At 46.2% G+C, this 23,344-nt stretch overlaps 1 protein-coding gene across 1 annotated transcript; it reads left to right on the top strand.

Moving 5' to 3' along the window:
- The first annotated feature begins 1,093 nt into the window (after positions 1–1,093).
- Positions 1,094–6,565, top strand: LOC140650767 (purpurin-like). The gene is made up of 4 exons (XM_072859503.1): positions 1,094–1,210; positions 3,845–3,981; positions 4,797–4,909; positions 6,321–6,565. Exons 1-4 carry the CDS (start codon positions 1,094–1,096, stop codon positions 6,563–6,565), a joined length of 612 nt encoding a protein of 203 aa, XP_072715604.1.
- The last annotated feature ends 16,779 nt before the right edge of the window (positions 6,566–23,344 follow it).

The following is a 23,344-nucleotide window of genomic DNA, read 5'->3' as shown; positions in this document are numbered from 1 at the left end:
TACATAATGGATTATCCAAGATTAAGCGTTTTATTCAGGCACATGAGCAAAAATAACCAATTAGAAACTTTGCAGACCCATTATTTAAAGGCAGATGGAGGGCAATTCACACGAAACTCCTGCTGACTACAGCCCAAAGACTGTAGCAGAGTAGTCTCAGTGACCTCCAGCATCTCTGTCCCAACAGGTAGGTCAATATTCAGTAGAGAAGAATCAAGTTAGCATCTCATAAAACAGAAAACTGAAGCTTGTGGCTGCAGTTGGGAACAGAATAGCTGCTTGGGAGTTTGGAAGTCCAGGGTTGGTAGCTTCAGCTCAGTTTTAAATATTTGTGTTTTAACTTGGCATCAGAACAGATATTCAGGCATAAATATTCTGCAAGAGTGTCTAGGTAGGTGCTCTCTTCTCCCAAAGTGTTGAGACCAAGTATATTGGAATATGGGTGAGCTGGCATAGACTAGGAGATAAATACAACCTTGGCCAGCTTGCGACTGTGTTATAATGACAGATCAAGCCTCCAGAGACTGAATATCATCTGTTAAATTTGTAGAGGAAATGATCTGAGACTATTGTTAAAATGTATTTTGCCGTTAGAGCAGACAGCCAGGAAATGCCTGATTAGGTGATGAAAACTGAACATAAAGAACATAGTTTTGCCAGTTTTAAAGCAAAGTGGATAAGCACCATGAAAAATTTAGAAACTATGTATTTCCAACCAACAAGGTTTTGCCAGAGCTCATCAGAACATTTTTTTGTTGTCAAAACAAAAATTCAATTAATTTCTAATTTTATCAACTCTTATCAACCATATCCAGAGTCTGTCTTAATTTATAATGTAAAAATTATGTGAACTGCACTATTGCTAATGGAAAGCAAAATACTCTGGCGAAGTAATTGCCGTTGGTGGTCAGGGATACAGATCTGGATGGATTCAGGCATAGCATTGATCCAGGTTTCTCAGTGAAATAGTACTGTGCTCAGCATGGAATGAAACTAGTTTTAAAATGGGGGGAATGTATTTGTAGGCACAGCACTAGCTATCCATATGTGCTACAAGAAATAAGACTCTGCATGTTTACTTTTGTCTTGCAGGATGAAATATGCACAGTATGTTTTCCTGGCATTGCTCTTCTCCACTGTTGAATATAGCCTAGCTCAGACCTGTACAGTGGAGTCTTTCTCTGTGAAAGACAATTTTGATCCAAAGAGGGTAATTATGACTACTTCATCTACTAAACACAATATACCAGGAGAAGCTTCACTGTATAAACTGGTTTTCCAGTGTATTAATCTAAACTTTGTCACTAGAATGTTATTTTTTTATATATACTGTCTCTGGAACACTGTTTCTGCAGTTCACTCTTTTTGCTAGTGTTTAACCTGATGGACGTTATGGTAACACTGACCACAGAAATGTTGGGGATGCTAGACTATTATATTTGATGTAATCTTCTATTAGCTCAAGTTCAGATTGGCTCTCAGTTTTGGGGAATCCATGAATGGAACACTTTTTAGATTATCAATAGAGGGAAAGGTCAAACAAGTACCCTGGAGGACTTACATCCACTGCTGTCCATTCTTGGGAGTCAGGTCAACACAAATTTTTAACTAAGCTGTGTATCCTAAACAAAGACTGTCTAAGTTCTAAATAGGGCGTCTTATTTGTCTGCCTCTGAACAGAAAACCAGGGCTAACTTTATTTTGGAATGGTCCAGAATGGTGTGCCAGTACCTGTTTAGACTGGTTGTCTACAGAACATGCCATCGTATCATTTCCAGCCACATCCAGAATTTGTGGGGTTCCAGAACTTTTTTTCCTACAAAATTGGCCTTGCTGAAAACAAACACATTTCTGGGGAGAATGCTTTGAGAACTTCAGTGTTTTGATAAAGCAGTGTTATTCTTAGCCTCATGTATTTGGAAGTTACAAATTCTATCTCAATCTTCCTTAAGCATGTAACTTCCCAGACAGATTTCATCACCTTAAATGAAGAGTTCAGTTGATCAAAGCTATGTTCTGCTTCCCCCATTATTTCTGCTGATACAGGTAATTTTTGAGGCTCTCCCAATCATGCAATCACTTGCTTGTACCCTATTTTGATTTCAGCACATATTGGTTTTAAATCTTCAAGGTCACTTTTTTCTAGGAATTTTATTCTTCTTAATCTCATTTCAGTTCCCCCTATTGCTAGTCACCCTAACACACTCTTTCTTTGTCATGGGCATAGTCAGCATTTTCTACTTCTTTGTATAGACACTTTACACCATAAGAGATCATGAACAAAAGCTCGACTTCAGCCTGTCAGCCACAACAGGAGAAACTGGTTAGTGGCTCCAGCCAGTTTGATAATGACTTTGTGGCTATGATTTGGTCTCCTTATTGACATCACAAAGAAACCAAGGTCTAAATGGAAATAGAGAATAACTGAAATGATTCACAGCAGTAAATCCTGAGTTATGGGTGAAGCATTTCAGGATGACATTTCAGAGAAGATTACAGTGTTGGGCCACCACTTCATGAATGTCTCAAGTGCTAAAGAGTAAATGCATACAGAAATTCAGACTTCCTAGAACTATTTATTTTAATGCCTCACAAAAGAGCATACAGGTGAGTGTGTTGAACTGTATAGCAGAACCTGTGTGGTACATACCCACCCAAACTCAAACTTTTACCATAGGCCAGGCAGTGGCTAGTTAGAGTCTTCTGCCAGTCTTGCAGTGGTGATTAATCCAGACAATTGTATGGGGTTTGTGTGGCAAGGTTTTGGTAGCAGGGGGGGCTGCAGGGGTGGCTTCTGTGAGAAGACACCAGAAGCTGTCACCATGTTGGACATAGTGAGTTCCAGCTGGCTCTAAGACAGACCTGCTGCTGGCCAAGGCTGAGCCAATCAGCAATGGTGGAAGCACCTCTGTGATAACATATTTAAGAAGGGGAAAAAACTGCTGCGCAACAGCAGCCGGAGGAGAGGAGTGAGAATATGTGAGAGAAACAACTATGCAGACACCAAGGTCAGTGAAGAAGGAGGAGGAGGAGGTGATCCAGGTGCTGGAGCAGAGATTCCCCTGCAGCCCTTGGGGAAGACCATGGTGATGCAGGCTGTCCCCCTGCAGTCCATGGAGGACTCCACGCCAGAGCAGGTGGATGCACCCAAAGGAGGCTGTGACCCCCATGGAGACCCCGTGCTGAAGCAGGCTCCTGGCAGGACCTGTGACCCCATGGAGAGGAACTCACGCTGGAGCAGGTCTTCTGGCAGGACTTGTGATCCCATGGGGGACCCACGCTGGAACAGTCTGTTCCTGAAGGACTGCACCCCGTAGAAAGGACCCACTCTGGAGCAGTTTGTGAAGAACTGCAGCCTGTGGGCAGGACCCACATTGAAGAAGTTCATGGAGGACTGTCTCTTGTGGGAAGGACCCCATGCTGGAGCAGGGGAAGAGTGTGAGGAGGAAGGAGCGGCAGAGACAACGTGTGATGAACTGACTGAAACCCCCATTCCTCATCCCCCTGTTGCGCTTGGGGGGAGGAGGTAGAGAAATTGGGAGTGAAGTTGAGCCTGGGAAGAAGGGAGGGGTGGGGGGAAGGTGTTTTAAGATTTGGTTTTATTTCTCGTTATCCTACTCTGATTTGATTGGCAATAAATTATATTAATTTCCCTGAGTCAAGTCTGTTTTGCCTGTGACGGTAATTGGTGAGTGATCTCTCCCTGTCCTTATCTCGACCCATGAGCCTTTCGTTATATTTTCTCTCCCCTGTCCAGCTGAGGAGGGGGAGTGATAGAGTGGCTTGGTGGGCACCTGGCATCTAACCAAGGTCAATCCACCACAACAATAATCTTTCATTTCAGTATGCAGGGAAATGGTATGCCCTAGCCAAGAAGGATCCAGAAGGTCTTTTCCTTCAGGACAATATCTCTGCTGAATACAGTGTTGAGGAAGATGGCACAATGACAGCATCTTCCAAAGGCCGAGTGAAACTTTTTGGGTAAGTAAGTAAGTGTGTGCTCAACTTCTAACTCTAGCCGATGACATGATGTACTAAAGAGATGGTGTGAATGGTGATTTATCCTGAGTGCACAACATGACTGAGTTGCTGTTATCAAGAAGACAAGCTCGATAAAATTAATACCTTAGAGGCCAAAGGTGATTGAGTCCTGGGTTAGTTCTCAGTCTAGTTCTGGTCTAGGCCCATGATAAAACTATTGTATAATTGCCAATTCAATGATAAAGTAAAATCTTTAATGATAGACTGGTAAAGCAAATAAACTGGAATAAAAAGAGGGAAGCCAGTGTAGCCTGTGAGAAGGTGAGTAGCTCAACAGGTTTGAGGGAAGGAAATGAGTGTAAATGAGTGTTACATTAGTGGATCTTTCAATGTGGTATTGTTTAGACTTCTTTGGAAAATACTCAATTAGCTCTTGGATACTTTTGTGAGACTTGAATAGGCAGATAGAAGTCCCTTGGTGATGGCTACTATAAGGGATTACATGTGAAGGGATTAAGTGGTTTTCTGGGTATAGATAGAGAAGAAAAACAGAGACTTTCTACAGGCTAATACTAACTCTGCTGCTATTCAGTGTTAACTAACCAAAATATTTAACTGGATGAATAATGGAGTAAAGCAGGCTGCCCTGAACCTTAGGTTTAATAGCAAAGCACTCTAGGATATTTTGAGACAAGGCGAAATGAAGCTGAACAGATATGGCATACAATGTATGTGGGAAGAATAATCAAATTATTTGTGTATTTCTGAATGGCCTCTTCAGAAATCATGCAGGATCTCAAGGGATGTCATTACAGGTTCTGGGTGATTTGTGCTGATATGGCTGCTCAGTATACAGTACCTGACCCAACCACTCCAGCAAAAATGTATATGACATACCAGGGCCTGGCTAGCTACCTGTCCAGTGGTGGTGAGTGAATTTCTTCTTCCTTCTGGGGTCAATCTATAGTTTATGGTTGCCCAAACTTGTGTATTTCAGTATATGAGCAGTCAAAACAGCTGAGCTCAAATTGTTCCAAATGGAGACAAGGCATCCTTGGAGGGGGAAGCTTTTTCCAAGGTTTTTATCTCCACAGAAGGGGTAGGATTCAGAAATTCCCCAGGGACCCTACCTATCCACCAGTTTAGTTAACAAGGAAGACACAGCTTAGAGATAGCTGACATTGCAAATAAGCTTTGTACAGCTGAGCACTGTGTTGAACCTAGGGAAGCAATTCTTCCTGGACTCCCTGAATTCCTCATAACTGGTGGGACGTGACACATGAATCCAAATCTTCATCCCATCAACAAGGCACTGATCATGTCAGGCAGGCATGGCAGAAGTTTGCAGCACTACCTTAAGTCCCTCTCACAGAAATTCCTTGTGCCACACCTCAGTTATGTAGCCTTCATACCCTGTAATTCCTTTCTGAATCCCCCACAGCTGTTGGGTTGCCAGAGAGACTAATTCTGGAAGTTGGGCAGTTGGGATTCAACTTGTTAGTGCATGACAAAATACATTCCTTCTGTACTGGCAGATAAACTACACTAAAATGTACTCAGCTGAAGAACAAGGCTAGAAAACAGAAGCCATCTTTTACTGAGACTATTCATATAAGAAATATGATCTGCTTGCCCTTTGTCTCAATACACCCACCTAGACAGGAAATATAAAGAGATTTTGTCATCTAAAACCCAAAGAGATGTGGTCCAGCTAACACCTTTAGTCACAGAAACCAAATGTGAAAATGCACTAAGTTCAAATCTTGGCTGAACAAGACTCTATCTTGTAAAGAGATACCCAGCCTTTGTGTTAAGAACTTCATGGCTATTTCTATTGTCTCAATGAAACTGAGCCTGTTCTCAAGATCACACTTTCCCATCATCCACCTTGTAACCCTCAGGCCTGTGCTTCAATCCAAGCTCTGGAGCTCTCTGATAGAGACAGCATGGATGTGTTTGATGCCTTGGTGTGGGCTGTACTCTTGTCTGTGTGGTAGAGACCAGACAGCAACAGGGCCAAGCTCAATCCATAGGAAGTCACCCATCATTGGCACTTTCTCAGCACAGTTGCCATGTGCTATAACAACACGATGGGAAACATGGTGGATTTGGGGCACACTGTGTTTGCCCCGTTCTTCACCTCACAGTGTAGACGTAAGCTAAACAATTAGAGGTGACCATCTGTCAGAGGTGACCTCTGTTAGAGGTGACCTCTAATTGAGGTTTTGGGAAGCTGTCCCTGCCATGTATTCTAGTAAAGTCTCCATCTGCTAGAATAGCACATGCATGCCTTTGCTCTGTTTTCCACCATGACAAACACATCTGATTTGATGTTTCAGGGGACAACTACTGGGTGATTGACACCGACTATGATAACTATGCTATTACCTATGCCTGCCGTAGTCTGAAAGAGGACGGCTCCTGTGATGATGGCTACTCCCTGATCTTCTCACGCAACCCTCATGGCCTTCCCCCAGCCATTCAACGCATTTTGCGTCAGAAGCAGGAGGAAATCTGCATGTCTGGCCAGTTCCAGCCTGTGCTGCAGTCAGGTACTTTCAGTTACTTAAATGCATTAGAGTGACTGCATTGGCAGCTTTTAGGACCAGGCAATTGCACTTGCTGTAAATGCAATAGAGCCATTGCAAACTAATTTTTACTCTTTTAGAAACATTTTTTGTAGTGTCATACTTAATAAGAATGTGGCTGCAAAGCAAAGTCTGTGGAAGGGAGAGCGAGTCAGATTTAGGGTGGTTCTGCAACCTTTATTTTTCCCTTATAGCAATCCTGTGCTCTGAGGCTAGCACGCTATGAAAGGAAGAATGTCTTTGTTATCCCAAAAGAATCACAGAATAATTTAGGTGGGAAGGGACCTCTGGAGGTCTTTGGTCTAGCCCCCTGCTCAAAGCAAGGCTAACTTAAAGGAGGTTGCTCAGGGCCTTGTCTAGTCAAGGTCTGAATATCTTCAAGGATGAAGATCCCAAAACCTTTCTGGGCCTCTGTTTCAGTGTCTGACAACCCTCATGGGGAAAAAGGGTTTTCTTTATAATTAATCAGAATTTCCCATGTTGCAACTTGTGTCCATTGGCTCTTGTCTGTGCAAGTGTGAGAAGTCTAGCTTCATCTTCTCTACATCCTCCTATTAGGTAGTTGTAGACAGCAATAAGACCACCCCTCCAATCCCCCATCCTTAGCCTTCTCTTCTTAAGGTTGAACAAGCCCAGTTCTGTCAGGCTCTCCTCATATATCATAATAGATATATACAAGGGACTGGACATAAGATGTTTATGAACTTGGAAATGCTTGGCATGACCACTTGGATAACATTGCATTACCTTCACTCTGAGCACTGTTCCCTACAGGAAAAGTCAGTTTCAATAAGGAACACACTCATCCTTCCTAGCTGTCAGCATGATTTGATCCCTAGACTTCCTGTGTAACAGAGACTACAGAGACTGAGGGGCTCTGAGCAGCAGTTTTGCCAGTGTCTGCTGACAGTGGGAGTGAGCTGTTGTGCCACAGAAATACAAATAGATCAACAGAGCATTTTGCCGGGTCTCACAGCTGTTTTGAGAGTACCTTTGACTGGAGTTATGGAAGCTCATCTTCCAGCTCATCTGCTGTCCCTGAGATGATAAGTTTCTAGCTTGGCTCCCACACCCTCTACATGCACACCAACTTCACTGGAGATGGGCCCTTAACTAAACCAGGTTTGAGGACCTAGACTGGGGGATTGCCTCATTAGCACATATGTTAGGCCTAGTTGGACAGGAAGCAGCTGCTAAAAATCTCTGAATGGCATGTCATTGTGTGAGCCAGTTCTCAGCTACAGAGCACATATGGGCATCCTGTAAGGTCACAGAGCTGGTAGAAGGATCCCTGTCCCTTGCACTCTATATTGCTTCCTGTAGCAGAGAAAGGGTAACTGGTTTGTGGGCTGAGTGCCTAGGTATTAGAGTAAGCTAAAAACTCATGACCCTTTGTGATTGGTGAAGGCAAACAGAACTCGAAACTGTCCAACAGGCACAGAACGATACAAACAGTCCCCTTGACTTAATCTTGTACTGTGGTTCAGGAATACCCTAGGATGGCTGTAGCTACAGTTTCACTGAGGACTAAAAATGCTGTTAAAGCACTGGGATGGCTTTGCAAATTCATTTGCATGGACTAAAGTTCACTTTCTCTTTCTTTACAGGGGCATGCTAAAAAATACACTTCTGGTTCTATCTTTAAGCACTGAAACCAGACTTCTTGGTCTTGAAGCTGTCATTCACTTTTAAAAAATAAAAGCATAGTTTAGACTAGTGTTTTCTTCCTGAAAAACAAGAAAATGTCATGTGTTTGTAACTTGTGTGTAATACATTATTGATAACTGAATTTTCAAGGGAATACCTAATGATGCATTTGTCCATAAATGTGTTTTAAAAAATCTCTTCAACTGCTTCTTGTTACATACAGTATGCCTCTTTTACAGCATTTCTATTTTAATTCTGAAGTTATAAAAACCTGTTGAACAATAACTCTGAGCTGAGACTGACAATGTGCTCTTTGCTATATATCTTACTATGCTATATTTCTGGTACATGTTAATGTCCAAAGATCTGCACTGAGTATTTCTAATCAAATTATGGAACTAGTATTATAACTAACTAACTAACTAGAGCTGAATCAAGAATGCAACAAAGCAACTTGTTCTCTCAATAACCCACTGCTTTAACTGAGCTCCCACTTGCATTGTCCTGTGGCCTAGGTAGTAATTTACTCCCCACTGCCTTCCTCCAATGTTCAATAGCTGAGCAATACAGAGCTGATTGATAGGGTTTGTGGCTAAGAATTTCACAAATGTAGGTGTTGTAGTAGTCCCTTTCTAGCCCAAACGGAATCCAATACATAGCATTAATATCAAGGCTTGTTGAAGCCTTAGGCCGCAAGCTGTGAACTTTCACCAAGATTCACTGACCGTACACTGAACTTTTACTTAGCTACATGAAGGAAGGCCCCCAAAACTGGTGCAAACCAGAAAGATAAGGAAGCTTCAACTTTAGCAGAAGCTATAACCTTAGAGATAAGAGAAGAATCGGCCTGCCTAGAGACAATGAAAGGGCCCAATGAAGAATGGGAAGACCCCAGACCCAAATACTACTATTGGTCTGAACTGTCTCCTGAGGGGAGGGGAACTTAAATTGTAAGGGTATAATTGCCCAGGGATTTCTTTGTTCTGGGTCCCTCTCCGGAGGCACCCAGCTTGAGCTGTTTTCACCGCTGTACCAATCAATAAATTTGTCTGGTGTACGTCGTATCAGAGACTCTGCTTCGGGAAACCTAGGGTCGAGCCAGAGGGGAGAGGAAGCGCCCGAGAGTGAGTGTGTGTGTGAGCAAGGAGTCGAAAATGAGCACCTGTCAGCTCAGTGGAGCTGCCCACTGTGAAGGGACTCGGGTCCTAGTAGTTAGTCTCGGGTGGTGTGTGTGTGACTCCCTGAATGGTGTGTGAATGCTTGGGCAGCAGCTTCTCCTTTAACATAGGGAACCAAAGGAATATTGCCTAGAAGATTCCTTGTAAGTAAAGGGGAATCTACATAAACATTTTTCAGCCATATATTTCCCTTTTCTCATGGGACAATCACATTCACTTTGAATGGTTTCCTATGAATAAAACTACCAGTCCAGAACTGCATAATGAACACTATACTGAACCCTACGGTTTGTCAACAACATAGGGTTTTTTCAGGTCATAATTACTGATGGATCAATGAAGACCAGATTGTACAGACCTGGCCCCTGGGGCATTTGAAAAATGTGTGACACAATATTAGCCCTGAGTGAAGAGCTTCAGAGTAGCAAGATCATAAGGCAGCCTCTATGAGTTGCTTGCATAATCTGTTATCTACTGCCAATCATTATCTACTGTATCTGTTCGAAGGAGCATGTAAAATGCTGAGCAAAGGCTGTTATCCAGGGCTACCAATAGTAGCCCAGAGATGCAGGGAGTTCCCTCAAGATAAGTTTGCTTTTCCCAAGATTCCCATCCAAGATTCCTCAGCCTATCAGCCAACAGAGAAGACTATTAGGAAGAGGTGTTATTTGCTTTCCCAGTCTAGAAAAGCTACATTAAAAGGAAAGTAAGATAAGTGTCAGCCACCATCTCACGCTAAGGACAGAAACAGAAAAGCAGCAGGAAATTCAAAAGGAAAACCATTTAGGTAAAGACTATCAAGGTTTATTGGGTTTATGTGGCAATGTTTTGGTAGCAGGGGCAGGGAGCTGCAGGGTTGGCCTCTGTGACAAGACACCAGGGGCTTCCTCCATGCCAGACAGAGCCAGTTCCAGCCGTCTCCAAGACAGACCTGCTGCTGGCCAAAGCTGAGCCAATCAGCAACGGTGGTAGAACCTCTGTGATAAGAAGGAGGAGGGGAAGGAGGTCCTCCAGGAGCCCGAGCAGAAAATCCTCTGCAGCCCATGGAGGAGACCATGGTGAAACAGATATTTCACTGCAGCACGTGAAAAGGACCATGCCAGAGCAGATACTCACACTATTGCCTGTGGAGGACCCCCGCTGGAGCAGGTGGATTTGCCCTGAAGGAAGTGACAGCCTGTGGAGAGGCCACACTGGAGCAAGGCTCCTGGCAGGACCTCTGGCCTGTGGAGAGGAGCCCACACAGGAGCAGGTTTTCTGGCAGAACTGCAGCCTGTGAGGAACCCATGGTGGAGCAGTTTTTTTCCTGAAGGAGTGTACCCCATGGGAAGGACCCATGCTGGAGCAGTTCTTGAAGAACTGCAGCCGGTGGAAAGGACCCACGTTGAAGCAGTTTGTGAAGGACTGTATCACATGGAAGGGACCCGCACACTGGAGAAGGGGAAGAGTGTTGTATTGGGTTTACATGGCAAGGTTTTGGTACCGGGGGGGGCTACAGGGGTGGCTTCTGTGAGAAGATGCCAGAAGTTGCCCCCATGTCCAATAGAACCAGTTCCAGCCAGCTCCAAGATTGCCCTGCTGCTGACCAAAGCTGAGCCAATCAGAGACAGTGGTAGTGCCTCTGTGATAACGTATTTAAGAAGGGGGAAAAAAACTGCGCAACAGCAGCTGGAGGAGAGGAGTGAGAATATGTGAGAGAAACAACTATGCAGACACCAAGGTCAGTGAAGGAGGAGGAGGAGGTGCTCCAGGCGCCAGAGCAGAGATTCCCCTGCAGCCCATGGTGAAGACCATGGTGAAGCAGGTTGTCCCCCTGCAGCCCATGGAGGTCCATTCTGGAGCAGATATCCACCCTGCAGCCCGTAGAGGACCCTGGAGGCGTGGCCAGAGCAGGTGGATGCACCCAAAGGAGGCTGTGACCCCCATGGAGACCCCGTGCTGAAGCAGGCTCCTGGCAGGACCTGTGACCCCATGGAGAGGAACTCACGCTGGAGCAGGTCTTCTGGCAGGACTTGTGATCCCATGGGGGACCCACGCTGGAACAGTCTGTTCCTGAAGGACTGCACCCCGTAGAAAGGACCCACTCTGGAGCAGTTTGTGAAGAACTGCAGCCTGTGGGCAGGACCCACATTGAAGAAGTTCATGGAGGACTGTCTCTTGTGGGAAGGACCCCATGCTGGAGCAGGGGAAGAGTGTGAGGAGGAAGGAGCGGCAGAGACAACGTGTGATGAACTGACTGAAACCCCCATTCCTCATCCCCCTGTTGCGCTTGGGGGGAGGAGGTAGAGAAATTGGGAGTGAAGTTGAGCCTGGGAAGAAGGGAGGGGTGGGGGGAAGGTGTTTTAAGATTTGGTTTTATTTCTCGTTATCCTACTCTGATTTGATTGGCAATAAATTATATTAATTTCCCTGAGTCAAGTCTGTTTTGCCTGTGACGGTAATTGGTGAGTGATCTCTCCCTGTCCTTATCTCGACCCATGAGCCTTTCGTTATATTTTCTCTCCCCTGTCCAGCTGAGGAGGGGGAGTGATAGAGTGGCTTGGTGGGCACCTGGCATCCAGCCAAGGTCAATCCACCACAGTCTGACTAGCTCAGTTGGAAGAGCATGGGACTCTTAATCCCAGGGTTGTGACATTGGATGCCAAAAAAGACTGTGGTGGGTTGACCTTGGCTGGCCGCCAGGTGCCCGCCAAGCTGTTCTATCACTCCCCCTCCTCAGCAGGATGGGGGGCAGAAAATAAGATGAAAAAGAATGTTAACTCCATCCCAGCCAGACCCAATATAAGCGTGAGGAGGAAGGAGTGGCAGAGAACTGTTATGAACTGACTGCAACCCTCCTTTCTGCATCCCCCCTGTGCTGCTCGGAGAGGGAGGAGGTAGAGGAGCTGGGAATGAAGGAGTGAAGTTAAGCCGAAGAAGAAGGGGCGGGGGGGCGTGTTTTAGTTTTTGTCTTTGTTTCTCACCATCCTACTCTATTTTTAATTGGCAATAAATTAAATTAATTTTCCCCAAGTCGAGTCTTTTTTGTCCATGACAGTAACTGGTAACTGATCTCTGTGTCCTTATCTTGACGCACGAGCTTTTCCATCTTATTTTCTCCCACTGTCCTGTTAAGGAGGAGCAGTGAGAGAGTAGCTGGGTGGACATCTGGCAGCCAGCCAAGGTCACACCCCACACACAAGTGTTGTAAAAATATTAGCTTTTTGTGCAGGACTAAGTGCAAGGTTAGTACACTGACTGACACCACCACCACCCCCCGGCTGCTGCGTCCATGAGGGAGTATAGAGGTGGAGTTCTGTGAACTTAGAGCTTGTATCACAATTAATTAGACATTAAACCCTAGCTGAGGGACCCTGGCCTTAGGCCAAGATATTCCTCTAATTCTAGAGAACTGGAATTTTTAATGCCTACAGTCATCACTTAATATCTGTATGACTAGAACAGCTGGGAGTTTCAGCAAACAGGAACTACATGCTAACATCTTTATAGTGCTTGGTGTAGTCTGTGTAGGAGAACTAAGTGCTGAACTCCCTTCTCTGCCATGCAAGCTTTTACTGCCAGGACCACAGGATGGGAGTGGTGATTCAGGGAGAATGGACCCAGAAAGCTGACTTCTTCTTGGAGGGGTGGGAGGAAACTTCCCCTCAAGGATGGCAAATAGACCATGTGATCTGGCGAGTCAATGGGTGTAGACTAATTAGCTGATCTCCATTTCTCTCTACTGACTTCAGGCATCTCAGGAGACTAGAGTGGGACAGATAGCTAGGGCATATATTCTGCTGGTTTACACCTGTCTCATACTATTGAGTTAGATGTGTAAATAGGGCGTGTCTAGGGGAAGACACATACAGGTTCTTCTACCTGCCTTATGAGGTGGTTGGGCATATTACAGCCCTGGTTCAGATGTTACTTTGCCTTCTTAGCTTGGATGAACCAAGCTGGCATTCATGGCTTTAAGTGTATATGTAGGTCCTAACTCACACTCCTCGAACTTGCACAAACTTTCCACTAACAAAGAAAAGAGAAAGCTATTTACAAATTAGGACAGTTATTTGAAAGATTTGAGGGCTCATTGAAAGAGCTTTAAACTAGATATAAGGGGGGGGGAAAGGGATAAAACCAGGCTCACTAGAGATAAGCCTGGGGGTGACACACCAATGTTTGAGGGATGGTGCACTAGCGAGGTTCTTTGGCCATCTCAGTGCAGGTAGGGGATGGAGAACCACGTGGCAGCAAAGACGCAAGGGCTATTGTTGTGTTAGTGTTGTGGTTTAGTCCCAGTCAGCAATTAAGCACCACACAGCTGCTCGCTCACCCTCTCACCCACCTCTGGTGGGATGGGGGAGAGAATCAAAAGAGCAAAAGTAAGAAAACTCGTGGGTTGAGATAAGAACAGTTTAATAATTGGAACAACAACAACAACAAAATAATAATAAATTGTAATGAAAAGGAAAACAACGAGAGAGAGAGAGGAACAAAACCCAGAGAAAAACAGGTGATACAACTGCTCACCACCCATTGACCGACGCCCAGCCAGTCTCCGAGCAGCGATTGCTGCCCCCTGGCCAACTCCCCCCAGTTTATATATTGAGCATGACATCATATGGTATGGAATAGCCCTTTGGCCAGTTTGGATCAACTGTCTTGGCTGTGCCCCCTCCCAGCTTCTTGTGCACCTGGCAGAGCATGGGAAGCTGAAAAGTCCTTGACCAGTGTAAACACTGCTTAGCAACAGCCAAAACATCAGTGTGTTATCAATATTATTCTCATACTAAAATCCAAAACACAGCACTATACCAGCTACTAGGCAGAAAATTAACTCTATCCCAGCTGAAACCAGGACAGTTAGAAACCACGGAAGTGCCTGAGAATGGTCACGTAGGAATTAGGGCTTGTCCCCCCAAAAAGGTGGCAGGATCAATAGCCCAAATGCAGTGCATCTACACCAATGCATGCAGCATGGGCAACAAACAGGAGGAGCTGGAAGCCACTGTGCAGCTGGAAAACTATGATATAGTTGCCATCACGGAAACGTGGTAGGATGACTTGCACAACTGGAGTGCTGCAAGGGATGGCTATAAACTCTTCAGGAGGGATAGGCGAGGCAGGAGAGGTGCTGGAGTAGCCCTGTATGTTAGGGAGTGCTTTGACTGTCTAGAGCTTGATGATGGTGACGATAGGGTTGAGTGTCTATGGGTAAGAATCAGGGGGAAGGCCAACAAGGCAGATATCATGGTATGTTACAGACCACCCAACCAGGATGAAGAGGCAGACGAAATATTCTATAAGCAGCTGGGAGAAGCCTCACGATCGCTAGCCCTTGTTCTTGTGGGGGACTTCAACTTACCAGATGTCTGCTGGAAATACAATACAGCGGAGAGGAAACAGTCTAGGAGGTTCCTGGAGTGTGTGGCAGATAACTTCCTGGCACAGCTGGTGAGTGAGCCAACTAGGGAGGGTGCCCCGCTGGACCTGTTGTTTGCGAACAGAGAAGGACTTGTGGGTGATGTGATGGTTGGAGGCCGTCTTGGGCACAGCAATCACGAAATGATAGAGTTTTCGATTCTTGGAGAAATAAGGAGTGGGGTCAGCAGAACTGCTACCTTGGACTTCCAGAGGGCAGACTTTGGCCTGTTTAGGGGCCTGGTTGACAGAGTCCCTTGGGAGGCAGTCCTGAAGGGCAAAGGAGTCCAGGAAGGCTGGACATTCTTCAAGAAGGAAATCTTAAAGGCACAGGAGCAGTCCCTCCCTATGTGCCAAAAGACGAGCCAGCGGGGAAGAAGACCAGCCTCGCTGAACAGAGAGCTTTGGCTGGAACTCGGGAAAAAAAAGGAGAGTTTATGACCTTTGGAAGAAGGGGCAGGCAACTCAGGAGGACTACAAGGATGTGGTGAGGTTATGCAGGGAGAAAATTAGAAGGGCCAAAGCCCAACTAGAACTTAATCTGGCTACTGCCGTAAAAGACAATAAAAAATGTTTCTATAAACACATTAACAACAAAAGGAGGGCTAAGGAGAATCTCCATCCTTTATTGGATGCGAGGAGGAAACATAGTGACAAAGGCTGAGGAAAAGGCTGAGGTACTTAATGCCTTCTTGGCCTCAGTCTTTAATAGTAAGACCAGTTGTTCTCAGGACACCCAGCACCCTGAGCTGGAAGACAGGGACGGGGAGCAGAATGAAGCCCCCATAATCCAAGGGGAAATGGTTAGTGACCTGCTACACCACCTAGACACACACAAGTCTATGGGGCCGGATGGGATCCACTCAAGAGTACTGAGGGAGCTGGTGGAAGTGCTCACCAAGCCACTTTGCATCATTTATCAGCAGTCCTGGCTAACCGGGTGTCCTGGTTTCGGATGGGATAGAGTTAATTTTCTTCCTAGTAGCTGGTATGGTGCTGTGCTTTGGATTTTAGTGCGACAGGCACTGCGGCTGCTCCAGCCCCCCCTGTGACAGGCACTGCAGCTGCAGCTGCTCTGGACAACTCCGTTACAAGCATTGCGGTTCAAACAGGGAACGAACACATGTCAGTATCAATCGCCCCTATACATAAAAAGAAATCCTGGAAGTGAAAGTCAGCTCGTTTAGAAAGGGAAGATGAAAGAGCAGGGCCATCACAGGGAGAGGAAGAGGAAGAACTCGTAAATGAGACGGAAACCACCCGATCCCTATCCCTGAGTGAGCTGCGAGATATGCGAAAAAATTTCAGCCATCGTCCAGGGGAGCACATTGTCACCTGGCTGCTCCAATGCTGGGATAGTGGGGCCAGTAGCCTAGAATTGGAGGGTAAGGAAGCCAAGCAGCTGGGATCTATTTCTAGGGAAGGGGGCATTGACAAAGCAATTGGAAAAGGGGAACCAGCCCACAGCCTCTGGAGGCGACTCCTGTCAGCTATAAAGGAAAGGTATCCCTTCAAGGAAGATGTTGTATATCGCCCCGGGAAATGGACCACCATGGAGAGAGGCATCCAGTACCTGAGGGAATTAGCCGTGCTGGAGGTGATTTACGGTGATCTGGACGATGTGCGGTCACCCACAGATCCAGATGAGGTCCAGTGCACAAGACCTATGTGGCGGAAGTTGGTACGAAATGCACCACCGTCATGTGCCAACTCATTCACAATACTGACCTGGAAAGATGGAGATGGTCCAACAGTGAATGAAGCTGCTAGTAACCTCCGAGAATACGAAGAAAGTATCTCTTCCTCCCTTGTCTCAGCTGTGGAGAAACTATCCCGGAAGGTCCAGTGACTCGAAGAAGATATGTCCTACTCCCCACCTATACGGACCAGTGTCTCAGCTATTAGGAGTCAGCGTTCTTCTGCTCAAGGGAGAGGATATAGAGGGTACACACCATGGGCCACCCTATGGTTTTACTTGCGTGACCACGGAGAGGACATGAGGAAGTGGGATGGAAAACCTACCTCGACCCTAGAGGCACGGGTACGTGAGTTGCAAGGAAAAACAATCACCAAAGGGGGTTCTTCCAGGAAAATTGCTGCTCCGGTTTCCAGCAGACAGTTCCCCAAGCAGAGTAAAAGGGCTGATCTTACTCCTGATTTTAATGAAGAAACTCCTGACTCGTATATACAAGAAATGGGTAATGAATATTATGACCAGGATTAGGGGGGCCCTGCCTCCAGCCAGGTGGAGGAAAGGGACAACTGGGTTTACTGGACTGTGTGGATTCGATGGCCTGGCACATCAGACCCACAGGAGTATAAGGCTCTAGTGGACACCGGTGCACAGTGTACCCTAATGCCATCAAGCTATACAGGGGCAGAACCCATCTGTATTTGTGGAGTGACAGGGGGATCCCAACAGCTGACTGTATTGGAGGCCGAAGTGAGCCTAACTGGGAATGAGTGGCAAAAGCACCCCATTGTGACTGGCCCAGAGGCTCCGTGCATCCTTGGCCTAGACTACCTCAGGAGAGGGTATTTCAAGGACCCAAAAGGGTACCGGTGGGCTTTTGGTATAGCTGCCTTGGAGACGGAGGAAATTAAACAGCTATCTACCTTGACTGGTCTCTCGGAGGACCCTTCTGTTGTGGGGTTGCTGAGGGTTGAAGAACAACAGGTGCCAATTGCTACCACAACGGTGCACCAGCGGCAATATCACAACAACCGAGACTCCCTGATTCCCATCCATAAACTGATTTGTCGACTGGAGAGCCAAGGAGTGATCAGCAAGACTCGTTCACCTTTTAACAGTCCTATATGGCCAGTGCAAAAGTCTAATGGAGAGTGGAGACTAACAGTAGACTATCGTGGCCTGAATGAAGTCACGCTGCCCCTGAGTGCTGCCGTGCTGGACATGCTGGAACTGCAATACGAACTGGAGTCAAAAGCAGCCAAATGGTATGCCACAACTGATATCGCTAATGCGTTCTTCTCAATCCCTTTGGCAGCAGAGTGCAGGCCACAGTTTGCTTTCACTTGGAGGGCGTTCAGTACACCTGGAATCGACTGCCCCAGGGGTGGAAACACAGCCCTACCATTTGCCATGGACTGATTCAGACTGCACTGGAACAGGGTGAAGCTCCAGAACATCTGCAATACATTGATGACATCATCGTGAGGGGCAACACAGCAGAAGAAGTTTTTGAGAAAGGGAAGAAAATAGTCCAGATCCTGCTGAAAGCCGGTTTTGCCATAAAACAAAGTAAGGTCAAGGGACCTGCACAGGTGATCCAGTTTTTAGGAATAAAATGGCAAGATGGATGTCGTCAGATCCCAATGGATGTGATTAACAAAATAACAGCCATGTCCCCACCAACTAGCAAAAAGGAAACACAAGCTTTCTTAGGCGTTGTGGGTTTTTGGAGAATGCATATTCCAAATTACAGTCTGATCGTAAGCCCTCTCTACCAAGTGACCCAGAAAAAGAACTATTTCCAATGGGGCCCTGAGCAACGACAAGCCTTTGAACAAATTAAACGGGAGATAGTTCATGCAGTGGCCCTTGGGCCAGTCTGGGCAGGGCAAGATGTAAAAAATGTGCTCTACACTGCAGCCGGGGAGAATGGCCCTACCTGGAGCCTCTGGCAGAAAGCACCAGGGGAGACTTAAGGTCGACCCCTACGGTTTTGGAGTCGGGGATACAGAGGATCCGAGGCCCGCTATACTCCAACTGAAAAAGAGATATTGGCAGCATATGAAGGGGTTCGAGCTGCTTCAGAAGTCGTTGGTACTGAAGCACAACTCCTCCTGGCACCTCGACTGCCGGTGCTGGGCTGGATGTTCAAAGGGAGTGTCCCCTCTACACATCATGCAACTGATGCTATGTGGAGTAAGTGGGTTGCACTAATCACACAACGGGCTCGGATAGGAAACCCCAGTCGCCCAGGAATCTTGGAAGTCATTATGGACTGGCCAGAAGGCAAAGATTTCAGAATATCGCCAGAGTAGGAGGTGACGTGTGCTGAGGAGGCCACACTGTACAATAAATTGCCAGAAAATTAGAAGCAATATGCCCTGTTTACTGATGGGTCCTGTCGTCTTGTAGGAAAGCATCGGAGGTGGAAAGCTGCTGTATGGAGTCCTATACAACAAGTGGTAGAAACTGCCATGGAGATGGTGACCAAGGAGATGGATTCACCAAGGAGATGGTGAATCGAGCCAATTTGCAGAAGTAAAAGCCATTCAGCTGGCTTTAGACATTGCTGAATGAGAAAAGTGGCCAGTGCTCTATCTCTATGCTGACTCATGGATGTGGCAAATGCCCTGTGGGGGTGGTTACAGCAATGGAAGCAGAACAGTTGGCAGCGCAGTGGTAAACCCATCTGGGCTGCAGCATTGTGGCAAGATATTGCTGCCCGGGTAGAGAACCTGGTTGTAAAAGTACATCACATAGATGCTCACGTACCCAAGAGTCGGGCCACTGAGGAACATCAAAACAACCAGCAGGTGGATCAGGCTGCTAAGATTGAAGTGGCCCAGGTGGATCTGGACTGGCAACATAAGGGTGAATTATTTATAGCTTGGTGGGCCCATGACACCTCAGGCCATCAAGGAAGAGATGCAACATATAGATGGGCTCGTGATCGAGGGGTGGACTTGACCATGGACACTATTGCACAGGTTATCCATGAATGTGAAACATGCGCTGCAATTAAACAAGCCACGTGGTTAAAGCCTCTGTGGTCTGGAGGGCGATGGCTGAAATATAAATATGGGGAGGCCTGGCAGATCGATTATATCACACTCCCACAAACCTGCCAAGGCAAGTGCCATGTGCTTCCAATGGTGGAAGCAACCACCGGATGGCTGGAAACATATCCTGTGCCCCATGCCACCGCCCGGAACACTATCCTGGGCCTTGAAAAGCAAGTCCTATGGCGACATGGCACCCCAGAAAGCATTGAGTCAGACAACAGGACTCATTTTCAAAACAACCTCATAGACACCTGGGCCAAAGAGCATGGCATTGAGTGGGTATATCACATCCCCTATCATGCACCAGCCTCTGGGAAAATTGAGCGATACAATGCACTGTTAAAGACTACACTGCGAGCAATGGGTGGTGGGACATTAAAACATTGGGATACACATTTAGCAAAGGCCACCTGGTTAGTCAACACTAGAGGATCTGTCAGTCGAGCTGGCCCTGCCCAATGAAAACTTTTACGCACTGTAGAAGGGGATAAGGTCCCTGTAGTACACATAAAAAATATGCTGGGGAAGGCAGTCTGGGTTACTCCTGCCTCAGGCAAAGCAAGCCCATTAGTGGGATTGCTTTTGCTCAAGGACCCGGGTGTACTTGGTGGGTAATGCAAAAGGATGGGGAAGTGTGATGTGTACCTCAAAGGGATTTGATTTTGGGTGAGAGTAGCCAATGAACTAAATGGTATGATGTTAATTGCTATATAATACTGTGTGTCATCACTTTTATGGTTACTATACACCATATCAATGGTATTTCAATAAGGATCACCCAGATTAGTGAAGAATGAACTTCGATGAAAACCGAGCAAAGTGCATTGGTGATGGAACCAGAACTGGCTTCAGCATGCAACAGTCCAACACCACACACCATCTCTTCTGCCATGAAGGACTATTATGACAGATGAAGCCCAAAGTCATGGACTAAATGAACTTAATAAACATTTTAGAAGGATGGCCCATAGACCAAGGGAATGGTAACTGTGTGTACATATATATATATATATATATATATCAAGGGACAGGAAAAGTGGTGGTGATTAATTGTATTAGAAAGGGTAGAACCTGGGCATGACGTAAATGGTATAGAATAAGGGGTGGATACTGTCCTGGTTTTGGCTGGGATAGAGTTAATTTTCTTCCTAGTAGCTGGTATAGCGCGGTGCTTTGGATGTTAGTATGAAAATAATATTGATAACACACTGATGTTTTGGCTGTCGCTAAGCGGTGTTTACATTGGTCAAGGACTTTTTTTTTCTTCAGCTCCCCATGCTCTGCCAGGTGCCCAAGAAATGGGAGGGGGCACAGCCAGGATAGTTGATCCAAACTGACCAAAGAGCTATTCCATACCATATGAAGTCATGCCCAGTATATATACTGGGGGAGTTGGCCGGGGGGTAGCGATCGCTGCTCGGGGACTGGCTGGGCATCGGTCGGTAAGTGGTGAGCAGTTGTATCATTTTTTTTTTTAATTATTATTATTATTATTATAATTTTTCCCCCTTTTTTCCCTCCCTTGGATTTTGTTTCTCTCTCTCTCTCTCATTGTTTTCCTTCTCATTATAATTCATTATTATTATTACTATTATTTTGTTCCAATTATTAAACTGTTCTTATCTCAACCCATGAGTTTTCTTACTTTTGCTCTTCCGATTCTCTCCACCATCCCACCGGGGGGGAGTGAGCGAGCGGCTGCATGGTGCTTAGCTGCCGGCTGGGGCTAAACCACGACACTGGGGACGTCCCAGTTGACTGGAGGTTAGCAAATGTGACACCCATCTACAAGAAGGGCCGGAAGGAGGATCCGGGGAACTACAGGCTTGTCAGCCTGACCTCAGTACCGGGGAAGCTGATGGAGCAGATCATCCTGAGTGCCATCATGTGGCACGTATAGGACACCCAGGTGATCAGGCCCAGCCAGCATGGGTTTATGAAAGGCAGGTCCTGCTTGACTAACCTGATCTCCTTCTACGACAAGGTTACCCACCTAGTGGATGAGGGGAAGGCTGTGGATGTTGTCTACCTGGACTTTAGTAAAGCCTTTGACACTGTTTCCCACAGCATTCTCCTGGAGAAACTGGCTGCTCATGGCTTGGACGGGTGTACTCTTTGCTGGGTAAAGAACTGGCTGGATGGCCAGGCCCAAAGAGTGGTGGTGAATGGAGTTTACTCCAGTTGGCGGCCAGTCACAAGTGGTGTTCCCCAGGGCTCTGTGTTGGGGCCAGTCCTGTTTAATATCTTTATCAATGATCTGGATGAAGTGCACCCTCAGTAAGTTTGCAGATGACACCAAGTTGTGCGGGAGTGTTGATCTGCTTGAAGGGAGGAAGGCTCTGCAGAGGGACCTGGACAGGCTGGATCAATGGGCCGAGATAAATTGTATGAGGTTCAACAAGGCTAAGTGCCAGGTCCTGCACTTGGGCCACAATAACCCCATGCAATGCTACAGGCTTGGGGAAGAGTGGCTGGAAACCTGACTGGCTGAAAAAGACCTGGGGGTGTTGGTCGACAGCTGTCTGAATATGAGCCAGCAGTGTGCCCAGGTGGCCAAGAAAGCCAATGGCATCCTGGCTTGTATCAGAAATAGTGTGGCCAGCAGGACTAGGGAAGTGATCATCCCTGGGTACTCGGCGCCTGGTGAGGCTGCACCTCGAATACTGTGTTGAGTTTTGGGCCCCTCACTACAAGAGAGACATTGAGGTGCTGGAGCGTGTCCAGAGAAGGGCAATGAAGCTGGTGAAGGGTCTAGAGCACAAGTCTTATGAGGAGAGGCTGAGAGAACTTGGGTTGTTTAGCCTGGAGAAAAGGAGGCTGAGGGGAGACCTTATTGCTCTCTACAACTACCTGAAAGGAGGCTGTAGAGAGGTGGGGGTCGGTCTCTTCTCCCAGGTAACAAGTGATAGGATGAGAGGAAATGGCCTCAAGTTGTGCCAGGGGAGGTTTAGATTGGATATTAGGAAATTTTACTTCACTGAAAGGGTTATCAAGCATTGGGACAGGCTGCCCAGGGAAGTGGTTGAGTCACCATCCCTGGAGGTATTTAAAAGACATGTAGGTGTAGATGTGGTGCTTAGGGACATGGTTTAGTGGTGGACTTGGCAGTGTTAGGTTAACAGTTGGACTTGATGATCTTAAAGTTCTTTTCCAACCTAAATGATTCTATGATTCTATGTTTTTGTCCTCAGATGGTCCTGAGGTGCTCACAGAGTGGCTTTGACTGCTCAGTGGCTGGAGGAATCCTGCAAAAATTTTGCCATTCACATATCATTGAATCTCCTCCCAGCAAGAACAATTCCAAGTCCTCAGATCTGACACTAGAGTATCATGCTGTGTTAGTCCAATCACCTGTTCCTCACCCCAGGCTCTAACAGGAGTGCCTTGGGCTGTAGTAACTAAGCACAAAGCTATCTATGTATTTAAGTACCTAGTTTAACCTTGAAATTTTCTCATGGTTGCACACTCTTTGTACTAAATTTCTATATAGTGTCGGCACTCAGTGCAAGTTCCATAAATCAAGCTGTCTTCTATACCTTGAGAACAGAGGCTTTACTTCACATGCCTTCACTTTCATTTCAGATTAAATTGTCAGTGTGAGAGTTTTGAACAGTTTCCAGAACACAACTATCAATCAAATGCTATTCCTTATAGAATTCACGTGAAAGATTAAGAACTGATTTTATTGTGTGGTATAGGTATTCACAAAAGACAGTGACACATACATTATATACAGTTAGACAATATAAAAAATCCTTTTGAAAGTTTTTTCCTGTATTCTCTTTAACAATC

The sequence above is a fragment of the Ciconia boyciana genome, chromosome 4, assembly GCF_034638445.1.
Source record: "Ciconia boyciana chromosome 4, ASM3463844v1, whole genome shotgun sequence".
In the NCBI taxonomy this organism is placed as follows: domain Eukaryota; kingdom Metazoa; phylum Chordata; class Aves; order Ciconiiformes; family Ciconiidae; genus Ciconia; species Ciconia boyciana.
This window is presented reverse-complemented; position numbering and strand designations above follow the sequence as displayed.

What these genes read in the sequence shown, in the direction of transcription:
- LOC140650767 (XM_072859503.1), top strand. Translation starts at nt 1,094, where the DNA reads ATGAAATATGCACAGTATGTTTTCCTGGCATTGCTCTTCTCCACTGTT. An exon ending in ACAATTTTGATCCAAAGAGG is followed by an intron (nt 1,211 to 3,844) that starts GTAATTATGACT and finishes CTTTCATTTCAG; the next exon opens with TATGCAGGGAAATGGTATGC. An exon ending in GGCCGAGTGAAACTTTTTGG is followed by an intron (nt 3,982 to 4,796) that starts GTAAGTAAGTAA and finishes ATGTCATTACAG; the next exon opens with GTTCTGGGTGATTTGTGCTG.